The sequence below is a fragment of the Archocentrus centrarchus genome, unplaced genomic scaffold (genome assembly GCF_007364275.1).
Source record: "Archocentrus centrarchus isolate MPI-CPG fArcCen1 unplaced genomic scaffold, fArcCen1 scaffold_63_ctg1, whole genome shotgun sequence".
Lineage (NCBI taxonomy): Eukaryota > Metazoa > Chordata > Actinopteri > Cichliformes > Cichlidae > Archocentrus > Archocentrus centrarchus.
Window position 1 is genome coordinate 315,017 of NW_022060280.1, and position 14,010 is coordinate 329,026.

Here is a 14,010-nt window from a genome sequence, read left to right on the forward strand (position 1 = left end):
TTAGCCTGTGGGACTCCGGAGGCAGCTGACAGGTATCGACAGGCCAAGCGGAATGCAGCTCGGGTAGTGGCCAAAGCAAAAACTCGGGTGTGGGAGGAGTTCGGTGAGGCTATGGAAAAAGACTTTCGGACGGCATCGAAGCGATTCTGGCAAACCGTCAGGCGACTCAGGAGGGGAAAGCAGTGCTTCACTCACACTGTTTATAGTGCGGGGGGGGTGCTGCTGACTTCAACTGAGGCTATAGTCGGACGGTGGAAGGAATACTTCGAGGACCTTCTGAATCCCACTGACACGCCTTCTGTAGTGGAAGCAGAGTCTGGGGATGAGGGGGATGACTTGACCATCACTGGGGGTGAGGTCACTGAGGTAGTTAAACACTCCTTGGTGGCAGAGCCCCTGGGGTGGACGAGATTCGCCCTGAGTTCCTGAAGGCTCTGGATGTTGTAGGGCTGTCTTGGTTGACACGCCTCTGCAACATCGCGTGGAGATCTGGGGCAGTGCCATTGGATTGGCAGACCGGGGTGGTGGTCCCCATCTTTAAGAGGGAGACCGGAGGGTGTGCTCCAACTTTCGGGGGATCACACTCCTCAGCCTCCCCGGTAAGGTCTATGCCAGGGTGCTGGAAAGGAGGGTGCGTCCGTTAGTCGAACCTCGGATTCAGGAGGAACAATGCGGTTTTCGTCCTGGTCGTGGAACGCTGGACCAGCTCTTTATCCTCTCAAGGATATTCGAGTGTGCGTGGGAGTTTGCCCAACCAGTCTACATGTGCTTTGTGGACTTGGAGAAGGCATTCGACCGTGTTCCTCGGGTGTTCTTTGGGAGGTTCTGCGGGAGTATGGGTGTCTGGCTCATTGTTGCGGGCCATTCAGTCCTTGTACAACCACAGTGAGAGCTTGGTCCGTATAGCCGGTAATAAGTCGGATTTGTTTCCTGTGGGTGTTGGACTCCGTCAGGGCTGCCCTTTGTCACCGATTCTGTTCATAATTTTTATGGACAGAATTTCTAGGCGTAGCCAGGTGGCGGAAGGCTTCTTCCTTGGTGGCCTCAGAGTCTCATCTCTGCTTTTTGCAGATGATGCGGTTCTGTTGGCTTCATCAGGGGGGGGCCTCCAGCTCGCAGTGGAACGGTTCGCAGCCGAGTGTGAAGCGGCTGGCATGAGAATCAGCACCTCTAAGTCTGAGGCCATGGTCCTCAGCCGGAAAAGGGTGGAGTGCCATCTCCGGCTCAGGAACGAGTTCTTGCCTCAAGTGGAGGAGTTTAAGTATCTCGGGGTCTTGTTCACGAGTGATGGGCGAAGGGAACGGGAGATCGACAGGCGGATCGGGGCTGCTTCTGCAGTGATGCGGACGCTGCACCGGTCCGTCGTGGTGAAGAGGGAGCTTAGCGTAAAAGCGAAGCTCTCGATTTACTGGTCGATCTACGTGCCTACCCTCACCTATGGTCACGAGCTTTGGGTAGTGACCGAAAGAATAAGATCGCGAATACAAGCGGCAGAAATGAGTTTCCTTCGAAGGGTGGCTGGCCTCTCCCTTAGAGATAAGGTGAGGAGTGCGGCCATCCGGGAGGGGCTCAGAGTAGAGCCGCTGCTCCTCCACATCGAAAGGAGCCAGTTGAGGTGGCTCGGGCATCTGATTAGGATGCCTCCTGGCCGCCTCCTGGGTGAGGTGTTCCGGCATGTCCCACCGGGAAGAGGCCCCGTGGTAGACCCAGGACACGCTGGAGAGATTATGTATCTCGGCTGGCCTGGGAACGCCTTGGGGTCCCTCCGGATGAGCTGGAGGAGGTGGCTGGGGAGAGGGAAGCTTGGGCTTCTCTGCTTAGGCTTCTGCCCCCGCGACCCGGCCCCGGATAAGCGGAAGAACATGGATGGATGGATGGTGTGTGTGTGTGTGTATAGATATATATATATATATATATGTGTGTGTGTCTATATCTCTATATCTCTCTCTCTCTCTTCTATCTGTGTTGTGTGTGTGTCTCCTCTCTCTTCTCTCTCCTCTCTATCTCTCTCTCCTCTATCTCTCTCTCTTCTGTGTGTGTGTGTGTGTCTCTCCTCTCTCTCTCTCTCTCTCTCTCTCTCTTCGGGTGGGCCTCGCTTACCCCCCTTCCTCGCCTTCCTGCCCGCTTTTTCTTCCTTCCTCGCCCTTCCTCGCCTTTTCCTCGCCTTCCCTCATTTGCCCTGCGCCCTCTTCCTTTCCGTTTCGTTGCTGCATGAATCACTCTACATTCCGCTTAAACTTCCCAATTTTGTTTTTTTTCCCCCCAGTCTCCTACCCCCGACCCTGAGGGTGGAAGTGCTCCTGTGATAAGCAAACTCCTGAAATTAAAGATAAGCATCATAACTGGATAGTTTTATTCAACATTAATGTCTCACCTGTTATAGTTGAAAATTAATCATTCGCTCAGCTGTATTCCTTGATGTTGAAATGTGTTAATCTTGTTTTAACAGCTTATTTTGAATTAAAGACTTAAAATTAACCACATTGTGCGTCGATATAATCTGTAATGCCGGGAACTCGCGCACTGAGAAACGTTCCACGTGCAAGTGGGCGATTAAAATGCGTTAAAAAATTTTAACGCGTTAATTTCCCTGTAATTAATTAACCGAAATTAACGCGTTAAAGTCCCACCCTAATATATATATATATATATTATATATTAATATATATATATATATATAGTATATATATATATATATATATAATGTGGATATGTGTATATATGTTATATATTATATATGTGTCTATGTGTATCTCTGTACTCTCTGTGTCTCTGTGTCTCTCTTTCTCTCTCTGTGTATCTGTTCTCTCTGTCTATATCTGTGTATCTGTGTCTCTCTGTCTCTATCTCTCTCCTCTCTATCTCTCGCTCTCTCTCTCTCTCTCTCTCTCTGTCTCTGTGTCTCTATGTCTCTCTCTCTCTCTCTCTGTCTCTGTGTCCTCTGTCTCTCTCTCTCTGTCTCTGTGTCTCCTGTCTCTCTTCTCCTCTGTCTCGTGTCTCTCTGTCTCTCGCTCTTGTCTTCTCTTGTCTTCTCTCGTGTTTTGTCTCGGTTCTTGCTGGTTTCTTTTCTCGCCGGTTCTTTCCGTCTGCTCTTCCTTTGCATCATCCCTTGTTGTGTCTTCCGTTCTTGTTATTTTTAGTTACTGTGACTCCGGTTTAATTTCGTTCATCTCCATTTGTCTGTCTCTTTTCTGTTCCTCTTCTGTCTTTTCTCTGCTTTTCCTTTGTCTTTCATTTTCCCCTGTTCTCAAATTAATCCTTGGTTACCCATACAGGTGTCTTCCAGCTTTATTTTGGTAATGGTGGTTTTCTGTGTCTTGAGTTTATCTTGTCCATCACATTATGTCTATTCTCCAGCCATGCATCCCACCTGTTATTTCTCTCCTCATTGTTCAATGACTGCATATATTTTTCTCAGTCTTGCCGTGTTCATTATTAAGTTGTCCTGTGTAAGCCCTAGCTCTGTGTGTCCCTGCTCTGTGTTTCCCTATGATTCCTGTATTCCTGCAATTTAATAGTGTTCTGGATTCCCTGGTTCCATTTCCTGTCTGCTCCCATATTTTGAACTATGAGTATAAAATGCTCATTTGAGTTTACTCCTGTCAAAGGCTAAAAAGCCTCATTATTATTCTAGCATTCATTGAGGTGATATGTCTGCGCATAAAAGGTTTCTGTTTGAGCTGAGATTTTAAAAAAAAACAACAACAAAAAAAACACAGACCTGTTCCAGTTTTTCCACCGTGAAGATTAATATCAATTAACACAGCAGAATGTATTCAATCCACCTTAGTAACTTCTGGTCCCGTATGTGTATTCATTGATCCAGCATAACCACCTGCCTAACATTGTGTTGGTCACCCTTTTGCTGCCAAAACAGATGTGACCTGATGATGCATGGACTCCACTAGACTCCTGATTGTGTGCTGTGGTATCTGGCACCAAGATGTTAGGAACAGATCCTTTAAGTCCTGTAAGTTGCAAGGAGGGGCCTCCAAGGGTTTGGACTTGTTTGTCCAGCAAACCCCACAGATTGCACTGAGAACTGGGGAATTTGCAGGCCAAGTCAACACTTCACACTTGTTGTGCTCCTCAAGCCCTGAGCCATTTTTGCTTTGTGGCAGAGCACATTATCCTGTTGAAAGAGGCCAATTAATGAATACCATTTCCATGAAAGGGTGTATATGATATACAACAGGGGTGTCCAAACTACGGCCCGCGGGCCAACTGCGGCCCGCCGTCCATTTTTAATTGGCCCGCAGCAAATTAAAATAAGTATAATAGAATATGGCCCAAGCGTCAAATTTCTGCTTGACTGCACTGCACTTTTTTAACACTAGGTGGAGCTACTACCTTGAACAAGGCAGTTTCTCAACAAAACAAGATAAGTGAAGAAAAATGTCAGGGCAGACAAAAAATGGCGTCTATGAAGAAACGTAAGGTAGCGCGTGAATGCAGAAGATTTCAGACACGGTGGGCAAATGAATACTTTTTTATAGAAGTGAAAGGGAAGTGTGTCTGCTTCATTACTGTGAATGCTGCAGAGCTTTCACAGTATTGTTCTTGTACTCCAAAAACCTTCGGTCGCTAAAAACTCAAGCAGCAGTAACCTTTATACTTTTTAAGATATTGAACTTTTTATAATCTTCATTTTTGCCATTCAAAATGAATGGAGAAGTTTCAAATCCTTTCAGGCTTTATAAGCTAATAACTTCAGCATACTTTCAGCTAGAAAAACCATTTAAGCTTTAAAATGAAGCCAAGCCTTTCAGCTATTCAGCTATTACTTGGTGTTTCAAAATATTTTATGGTTTAAGCACAGTGAGCGTTTAAGTTTAAGGTGTTTTTTCAGCCGTTTCAGAGTTTATAATGGTTGTGTATTGCGTTTGCTAGAGTGGGAGCCTGATTAGTAGAGTGGGAGACTTCAAAACCTTCAGGTGGAAAATTTATTTTTAAACTGCCACTGTGTCCACACTCTTTGCACTACAGCCATCATTTTATGCTCAAAATGTAGATCTGCTTCTCTACTTTCAAACAGTGTGTCTCTAAACCCTGTCAAATGTACACTTTTTAAACTGTAAGCATTCAAACAGAGGGAGTACCTTCCAACTCCTTCATTAACCTCCATAGTAATTTCAGAGAGGTGATTTTCTCCAAAGTAGAAATGAGTACCTTTTTTAAACTGCTCCCACGGCCACACTTTTGAGCCCAGGAAAATTAAAATTACGCCACTGTTTAGACCAGGTCCTTGTGACGCTCACAGTTCAAAAATGATTTTGATAGGAGCTACGGTTTTTGACTTAGAAGCAGTTATTTGAAAGGTGCGCTGAGGCAAATTTGACAGAGTGCATGCATCTCAGCAGGTAAGCAGTGCACCTGGCAGGTGTTTTCAATTGGCGCATTTACAAGCAGCTTGGCAGAGCTCTCCAATATGTTGGCTCAGTGGTAGAAAAGGGGCCCATCAATGCACAAGAAGCAGACAGTGCAGGTTCAAGTCCCACTTTACTCCAAACTTTTAAAATTTTCCATTGAGCATTCATTCACCAGCTTAAACTCTTTCAGCCAGATTTAAGCTCTTTGGAGCATTTCCTGGCATTTCAGCTAGAGACACCATTTAGGCTTTAAAATAAAGCCAAGCCATTCAGCTATTCTGCTGTTCAGCTATTCAGCTGTTCAGGTATCCAGCTGTTCAGCAGTTCAGCTATTCAGCAGTTCAGCTGTCCAGCAGTCCAGCTGTTCAGCTGTGCTTTGAAATAGAATATCTTCAGCATACATTCAGCTAGAGACACCATTTAAGCTTTAAAATAAAGCCAAGCCTTTCAGCTATCCAGCTGTTCAGCAGTTCAGCTGTTGAAGCTCATTCAGCAAATAAAGTTTCAACTCTTTGAAGCATTTCTTAACATTTCAGCTGCAACCTTTCAGCTTGCAGCATTCACAGTGCATTTTCTTCAGGAAATGCTTTTTCTAGTTTGTACTGAGACTGTGGCAGTGATGAAAGAGTATAATTTACGAAGACACTGAGAAACCAAACATCAGACCTATGCATCCTACACTGGTGCCAACGAGAACATAAAGTTAAGCAAATGGCAGCCAGCCTGTTAGCTCAGCAACAGTATTTTTTTCGTGCTAATAAGGCACAAGAAAATGCCACAGTGGCTAGTTTCGAGATAGCTCAACTCATTGCACAACACGGGAAACCTTTCTCAGATGGAGACTTCATAAAACAGTGCCTCACTAAAGTTGCAGGAATAATGAGCCCGGAAAAACTGCAGGAATTCAGCAGCGTGAGCATGTCTACCTGACTTCTATCGGAGCGTGGAAAAGGACAAGTTTCCTCTGATGAGACGCCATGCAAAAAGAATGATGAGTCTGTTTGGCTCCACATACATATGTGAGCAAACATTTTCATTATTAACTCTGAACAAAAGCAGACTGAGAACCAAAATGACTGACAGCCATCTCTGTGATGTCCTCCGCATCTCAACCACCAAACTTAATCCTGATCTGCCAGCCATCCTTCATTCCAAAGCACAGCATCACTGCTCCCACTGAGTGCAGCACTGTTCCCATTTTAGGTAAGGTAAAAATACACATTATTATATAATCATGTGTAAATAAGTAATTAATTTATAAATTCAGTCAATTTAAGTTGATAACATTTTGCAACAAACATAAATCTGTTAACAAGCCCAAATACATATTTGCATAACAAGCTCACATATACCCTTCCTCTTTCCCCCTTATATTTCCCCATTTTTATACAGGGGTGTGAAGAGGGAATCATGATCCCGAATAAGAAGCAATGTGAGGCTGCCAACAGTGAAAAGACCTGTAAAGCAGCAGAATAAATGAAAAATTGAAAAATCATTAGTAAAAAACTGTGATCCAGGCAATGTCAATGATTATTCACGTGTTTGGTTTAATAACTTGTGATATATAAAATTTGTCCTGAACTAAGTGGCCCGGCCTTTTGTATATTTTTCCATGTGTGGCCCTCTGTCCAAAAAGTTTGGACACCCCTGATATACAACAATGCTTAGGTACGGGGGGCGTGTCAAAGTAATATCACATGGATGGCAGGACCAAAGGTTTCCCAGCAGAACATTGCCCAAAGCATCACACTGCTTCCACCTGATTGCCTTCTTCCCATAATGCATCCTGGTGCCAAGTAAGTGACACACACACTCACCCAACCATCCATGTGATGTAAAATAAAACGTGATTCATCAGACCAGGCCAGCTTCTTCCATTGCTTCGTGGTCCAGTTTTGATCATGTACCCATCGTTCAATAGCTTCTCTGTTGGATCAAACCACATAGGCCAGCCTTTTCTCCTTACGTGCATTACTGAGCCTTGGCTACCCATGACCCTGTCTCTGAATCACCAGTGTTCCTTCCTTAGACCACTTTTGATAGATACTGACCACTGCAGTCTAAGAACACCACACAAGAGCTGCAGTTTTGAAGATGCTCTGACCCAGTCATCTAGCCATTGCAATTTGGCCCTTGTCAAACTCACTCAAATCCTTAGACTTTCCCATTTTTCCACATCAACTTTGAGGCCAAAATGTTCACTTGTTCCCTAATATATCCCACTAACAGGTGCCAGGATGAAGAGATAATCAGTGTTATCCACTTCACGAGTCAGTGGTCATGGTGTTATGCTTGATCAGGTGTACATTTATAGCACTCTGGTTCATTGTTTTCAGTTACTAATTCATTCTAAAGTTCCTAAAATCCTTTTTCTGTATAAACATGTGATGCTAAAAATAAGAGTTTCAGTTCAAATGATGAAAACTGAAAGCTAACAGCTAATGTTTTCTGAATTTGGGAAGTCTGACATCCAGACTGAGGAATATTTTCTAAAGGTACTGTGAAACTGTGCCATTATTTAGTAAAAGAAACCAATGGAGCACTAAACGTAGAAAAAAATAATACCATAGTGATATAATGAATCAAGAACTTTCAGCTGCATTTACATTCTTTCCCATTAGCAGTATGGTGTACCCCAAGGATTCATTCTGGGACTACTATTATTTTAGCTCCTCCTTCCCAACAGACTTACTGTCACTGAATTTTAAGATGTTTTAGAACAGCCAACATTTAGTGTCAGTAAGGCAGACCAACAAATTGAAAAGGTTGCTCGGGTTGTTGTTAAATAATCTCACTGGCCAGAATCATCAATACTCAAAACTGAAGTTAGCAAGGCTAGAGCGTTGAATAATACCATAATAAAATTATGCTGACATACATATATATATGTAGCACTGACTTATATTGAATGTAATGCACCATGTGAGATATGTTCACATAAAGTTCATGGTGTTTGCACAATGAGAAAAAAGTCTTGAATCTTGAATCTAAAAATGACTAATGTGTCTACCATAGTCTTTCTGGCGAACCTGGATTCCACATTTTAAAAGCCACAGTTTTATCTTGGGGTTCTTTTGTTATAGCCATTATGTTTGATTGTGTGGATGGATTATCTAGACAAGCACTGTAGTTGGTAGATAATATGTGAGGTTATTTAATCTTCACGTATTTCTTTTCTTCCATCAATGAGGCTTTGTTAGCTCCCAGGTGTGTGGGTGACATTTGAACTATACAATGGAGGTGATGACACAGCACTTCTAACTGAGCTTACAGGATTGAATTTCCTTTTAATTCCATTGTAATATGCTCTAAAATTAATCTTAGATTCTTATGTGTCCCTATATGACTGAAGATGACTGATATAATTTTGTGTGTGAGAGTGACTGTGTGTATGTGAGTCAGAATATCAGACCTGCCAGCTGTAGAGTTTAAATCTCAGTCCCAGTTGTTTGTAGTCAATGACCACATTCTCTCTTATATGTTTCTGTGCCCAAATATAGTCTGATAGAGCCTCTTCCAACCTAGAGAGAAATGCAAGCAAACAGGGAAGCTTTGAGTGCTCATATCTGAGTAGAAAAGCGCTATATAAGAACTAGTCCATTTACCATTTACCATTACCACAGCACAGATGAAAAACGGTTCATTTTTTTCCTAACATTAAAAACCCTGAATAGCACATGTATCAAAAATATAATCACAGATACAATACCAGCCTACCGCTCACACCTGCAAGGTATCCCAATGCATCTGTCCAAAGGAAAGTCCTGCTAAAATTTTATTGTCTGTCCCAGCTCTCTGCCACTGTAGCTCGTGTCCAGAGGTCCCTCCCTTTACTCCATACTCCTCATTTAATATTGGCCATTATGTATTTAGTGAAATGGCATATAGTATATTGCATACTTGAGGTGAATTTTCAATTTTTTTTTTGTATTCCAGCAAAGAATGTTTTGCTGCCTCTCTTTTTTCACGTTTATCTGGCAAAATCTTAACCCTTAAATCTTAACATTATGACAACTTAACATAGCTATTATATGTTGACTCACCAGTTAAATCTTGGATATCTTATTAAGAATTGATCATATTAACAAACTAAGTCAGTATTTAGAAATGTTTCTTCTTACCTGCCAATCTCCATCATCACTGATCCTCTCTGGAAGAAGGCAACAGCGAGGCGTTCATCCTTGGCAATGGTTAAGTCTAAAGCCTGGGTACCACAGAGGAGAAAAGACCCAATCAATTTGGATACACAGAGATCAAAGTACTACTGTATATGCTTTACAACATTAATTCACTGGAATTGATATGGGAAGTGTTATGTACAGCCATTTTATTAACACTGTACACTTTTTGCTTTGCATTTACCCATTTATACACACACACATACACACACACACTCCAATGATGCACATATAGGGCCGACTTTGCTCACTTTAGAGTGTAAACTGGAGTGTGAATGTGGGTAGTAGCACCCACGAATTTAACTGATTTATAAAACATTTGTGAAATAATTAATAATCATTCATATCTATTTGTCATAGGTTATATATATATATATATATATATATATATATATATATATATATATATATATATATATATATATATATATATATAGTTTGAATCATTTCAAATTGCTCACCTTCAGGGCCAGTTCCAGCTGCCCCAGAGCCAGGTAAACTGAGGCAGTATTAAACAGCGTGCGAGAGGTGGGATCACTGATCTCCTTGAGTTTGTCCAGAGCTCTTTGCCAGTCCTTGGCATCCACAGCCTGTACTGATTCATCCCACAATCGCAATAACTCTGTGTAAAGCATTCTGTAGCGCAGAGGCAGGACCAGGGCAAAAAGAAAGGGAGAAAGATGCTGGCATAAAGGCCTCTACACACCAGATGCATTGCGTAAAACACAAAATTCTGAATCTTTCGGATGCAAACTTGTCATGCTGACATACCTGGCACAGACCACGGTCAAAAACTGTGCTTCCCCATTAACACACCTGAATGAATGCAGTAACTCATAAGGTTAATTCCTTATGGTCCTTGTACCTTTTCCAGTGCCTGCCAGCCCATGCTGCTCAGTTCAGTTCACACAAGCTAAACAGTTTCTTTCAGAAATATCATTGGTCCTGTACACTCAGATTACTGCTTACCTTTTTCTGCTGAGTAAGTGGCTGCTAGGAGTTCTGCTCGTCTCGCTCCTTCTGTACCTTCTGTCTGTGCACACAGGGAAGTGTGAGTAAAAGATATTGGCCTCCTCTGAAGTCTCCACCCAGCTGCAACAAGGAAGTTACATTCCTTAGATATGACCCACAGTGGCACTTTGACTGTGGAATTCACCTGTCAGTGTGGCACGTACGCACAACAGTTACACAATACATGAACTGATTCAAGCAAACCTGACTGACCCAGTCCTATGTCATCTGTGGAGCAACAATAGAGGTTTTCCATCTAAATATCTTTAGTCACTGGATTTATACTACCTTATAACAAGGTGTAGCTTACATCACAGCATCTAAAAATAGTTCTTTCAGATATTTGACCTCCATTTACATGAAATGTTTAAGAGAATGAAATGAGATATTAATCTGTTTTCCACAGATCACAGCTCTGCAGTATAGACATAAAGTTAACCAGAGGCATACAAACAAACTAGTATAAAGCTCAGAAACAAGGAAAAGGATTACATATTTCCAATTCATAACCAACTGGGTCAACCTGCTGCACTGGCTGTGTTTTACTATTGGTGTGCAGCACTTTTCTTATTGTGGCCCTGCCCACCACAGAAATATCTAAGCACTTGGTTGTATTTGCTGCTGCTAGAAGTGACACAACCTGCTGTTCATCACTTTTTCTACACTTTACGTTTGATAGCCTATTGTATAATCTTTTTACTTGAATAAATACACTGTTTTTAACAATAATATTGCATATCTTTGTATTGCATACATTCATGTCTTAGACATAATTTCATCTTTTCTTTACATTTTTATGATAGGTTGAATTTATTTTTAAAAGGTTTAAAACTGTTTTCTTTGGACATTGGCTACTTTTTCACTACTACTTTCAGTCTTTGTGACTGACCATTTTTGGGGTCTTTTTGTTTGTTTGTTAAGCCACTTAAACACTAATCTATGAATCATTGAAACATTAAAAAAGGCACAGAATGTTCAAGGGATGAACAATTGTTGCGGCTACTGGTAACAAAAAACTTAGGGAAAACTAGTTTAAATTGTTTGTAGTCAATGACCACATTCTCTCATGATTTGTTCGTATCTCTTTAGTTGAATCTACATAAAAAATGATAACAATAACACAGTTTGAAAGGAATGAAGTAGTATTTTTGCACCAGTAAAGTGATTCCAAAAGATCTATTAGCAGAAAATTTGGAATAGAGCTGCATGTAAGAAAAAAATTGAAGCAACTGGACATGTGAAGGACAAAACAAGAGGCAGCAGGCCTAAAAAAGTTACTTACAACAGATGAAAAGTATGTGAAAGCCATGCCTTTAAGAAATAGGAAAAAAAAACCCAGAAATGACCTGTGACAGGACCCAAGCAATGCATCTGACCCCTCAGTTAATCCAGTTATGGTTTGCCAAAGCCTCATCAGCAATAGATTCATTGGAAGGGTGGCTGTGAAGAACCCATTCTTAAGGAAACAAAATGGAAAGGCAAGGAAGGCCAAAATGGACAAAAACTGGACTGAAATATCTGCTTGATTTATCAAAATATCTCTTAATTGCAAAAGTGCTCTGACGTTTTCGCAGATGTCCGTTCCCCTGGGTCTAAGCCCGCTTGCCTTGCCAGCTGTCAGCTGATCAGGCGGTCGAGACTCACTATACCCACAGAGAATGCCTGACTCCCAGCACATCATTTTCAAAAGTGGCTTCTGCCGCTGAGTGGAAGTTAAATATATAATTCACTCAGATGATCTCTATGTTGTATAAGCGCTTTGAGTGCTCATACTGAGTAGAAAAGCACTATATAAGAACTAGTTCATTTACCATTTAATAGCTGATGTTCGGTTTATTTCAGTGTTTCATTTGTTTCTGAGCAAATTAGTTTGGCTGAGATTAAAGTTAAGCTTCATAACTGGATATTTTTTATTTAATTTAAAGTATATTTTGAAATAAATCATTTGCTCATCTTAATTCCTTTATTGTATAAATGTGTTACACTTGTTTTAACAGCTTATTTTGAATTAAAGCTGACGCTAGCATTGGGGATCTTCAGGTGAGGTCTCAATGATAATTATTACACAGCAGTCACAAACATGGGTCATAGGTCATGAGTCATCTGTAATTCTAGGTCAATGCAGTAAAAGCATGGATAGAAAATCACAAAATGTAACTATCAGTCATGGATCAGCCTCCCCAGAGCCTTGACCTCAAAATTAATGTAGCAGTGCAGGATCATCTTGAAAGAGAATGGAAGAAAAGGCAGACAACACCCAAAGAAGAGCTTTGGCATGTACTTTGAGAAGCCCGGAGAACTATTCCTGAAGAGTACTGAAAAAAAGTACAAGAAAGCTTGCCTAAGAGAATTTAGGCTGAGTTAAAATTATTCTTTAGGTGGAGGTCATACCAAATCTTAACTTTCAAGCTTGTTAGAGTTGTACAAACTCTGGTTTTCCCTTATATACTGTATTTCCATTTTGTTTGTACACTTTTCAATAAACTGTTGCGCCTATTTCCCATTTTCCTATAATATAAAGAAATGAAGTGTGGCTCAAGTGTTTTGCACAGTACTGTATATATGGTGACATTACATTTTCATATTGCTTTTACTGCAAATACTGGTTATAGTAAAATTTTTTGATAAATATTTTGAGACAAAAAAAAAAAAGCTGGACAGGCTGGACAGGAGTCTGCCTCACTGTGTATTAAATATTGCCCATGTTACTCTGACAGAGAATACATTTATTCCTGGACATTTATTCCTGTCTTTTAAATCTTAGGTTAGTCAGGTTTTATATTTAATATAATATAAGCATACTATATTCAATATGGTTATTTTGTCATTGTCTTAAATTGTATGAAAACGTGTTTCTTCACCTTAATCTCAAACACATTATGAGCAGAGACTGAAGCCGGCAGGCAGGTTACTATTCATCTGCTGTAACATCCAACCTTTGTCTTGTCCAGTTATTATTTCTAGCTGGCTATGCTAACATGGCAGGACAGAACCAGCCTTGTCTGCGGACCTGAAGCTCATATTCATTCCGTATCAGTTTTCAGCCTTATCCCTGACATGAAGAGATTTCTGTGTTCTCTGAATTTCGTGATGATGTACCATAAATGATAAAATCCTCAAATCAATTTTACAGTGATAAATGTAATAAATTGTTAAAGTTTTGTCCTCAAGGTTTTTAAAGTGGTGCAGTTTTCTTTACATCTGAAAGGGTCAGCCCAGAATCACCCCAGTTATATTATTGACCTTACCCCCAACGTCCTACAGTATATTTTCCAGCCCAGTAAATTACTAAAACGTGATAAATCAGTTTTGGTAAGCAATTAAATTATATTTTTAAATTATAAGCAATTGTTTTTTGCCTATCGGTTTATTTTTTGCCTTTTATCTAGGCTTACTTGAATTTCCTGATCTACACGTCATCGATCACAACATTGAATCATGTGATGCGTGAG

At 41.0% G+C, this 14,010-nt stretch overlaps 1 protein-coding gene across 1 annotated transcript in view; it reads right to left on the reverse strand.

Annotated features, from left to right (window-relative positions):
- Positions 1 to 13,509, reverse strand: part of LOC115777660 (NADPH oxidase activator 1-like) — a 37,566-nt gene extending 24,057 nt beyond the window's left edge. Inside the window, exons 1-5 of the mRNA XM_030725603.1 lie at positions 13,420 to 13,509; positions 10,517 to 10,639; positions 10,009 to 10,183; positions 9,491 to 9,573; positions 8,782 to 8,890 (exon numbers count right to left, since the gene is read on the reverse strand). Of these exons, the coding sequence (XP_030581463.1) occupies positions 8,782 to 8,890; positions 9,491 to 9,573; positions 10,009 to 10,183; positions 10,517 to 10,639; positions 13,420 to 13,436 (507 nt within the window). The 5' untranslated portion in view covers positions 13,437 to 13,509. The remainder of the gene's footprint in view (positions 1 to 8,781; positions 8,891 to 9,490; positions 9,574 to 10,008; positions 10,184 to 10,516; positions 10,640 to 13,419) is intronic.
- Positions 13,510 to 14,010: the final 501 nt, after the last annotated feature.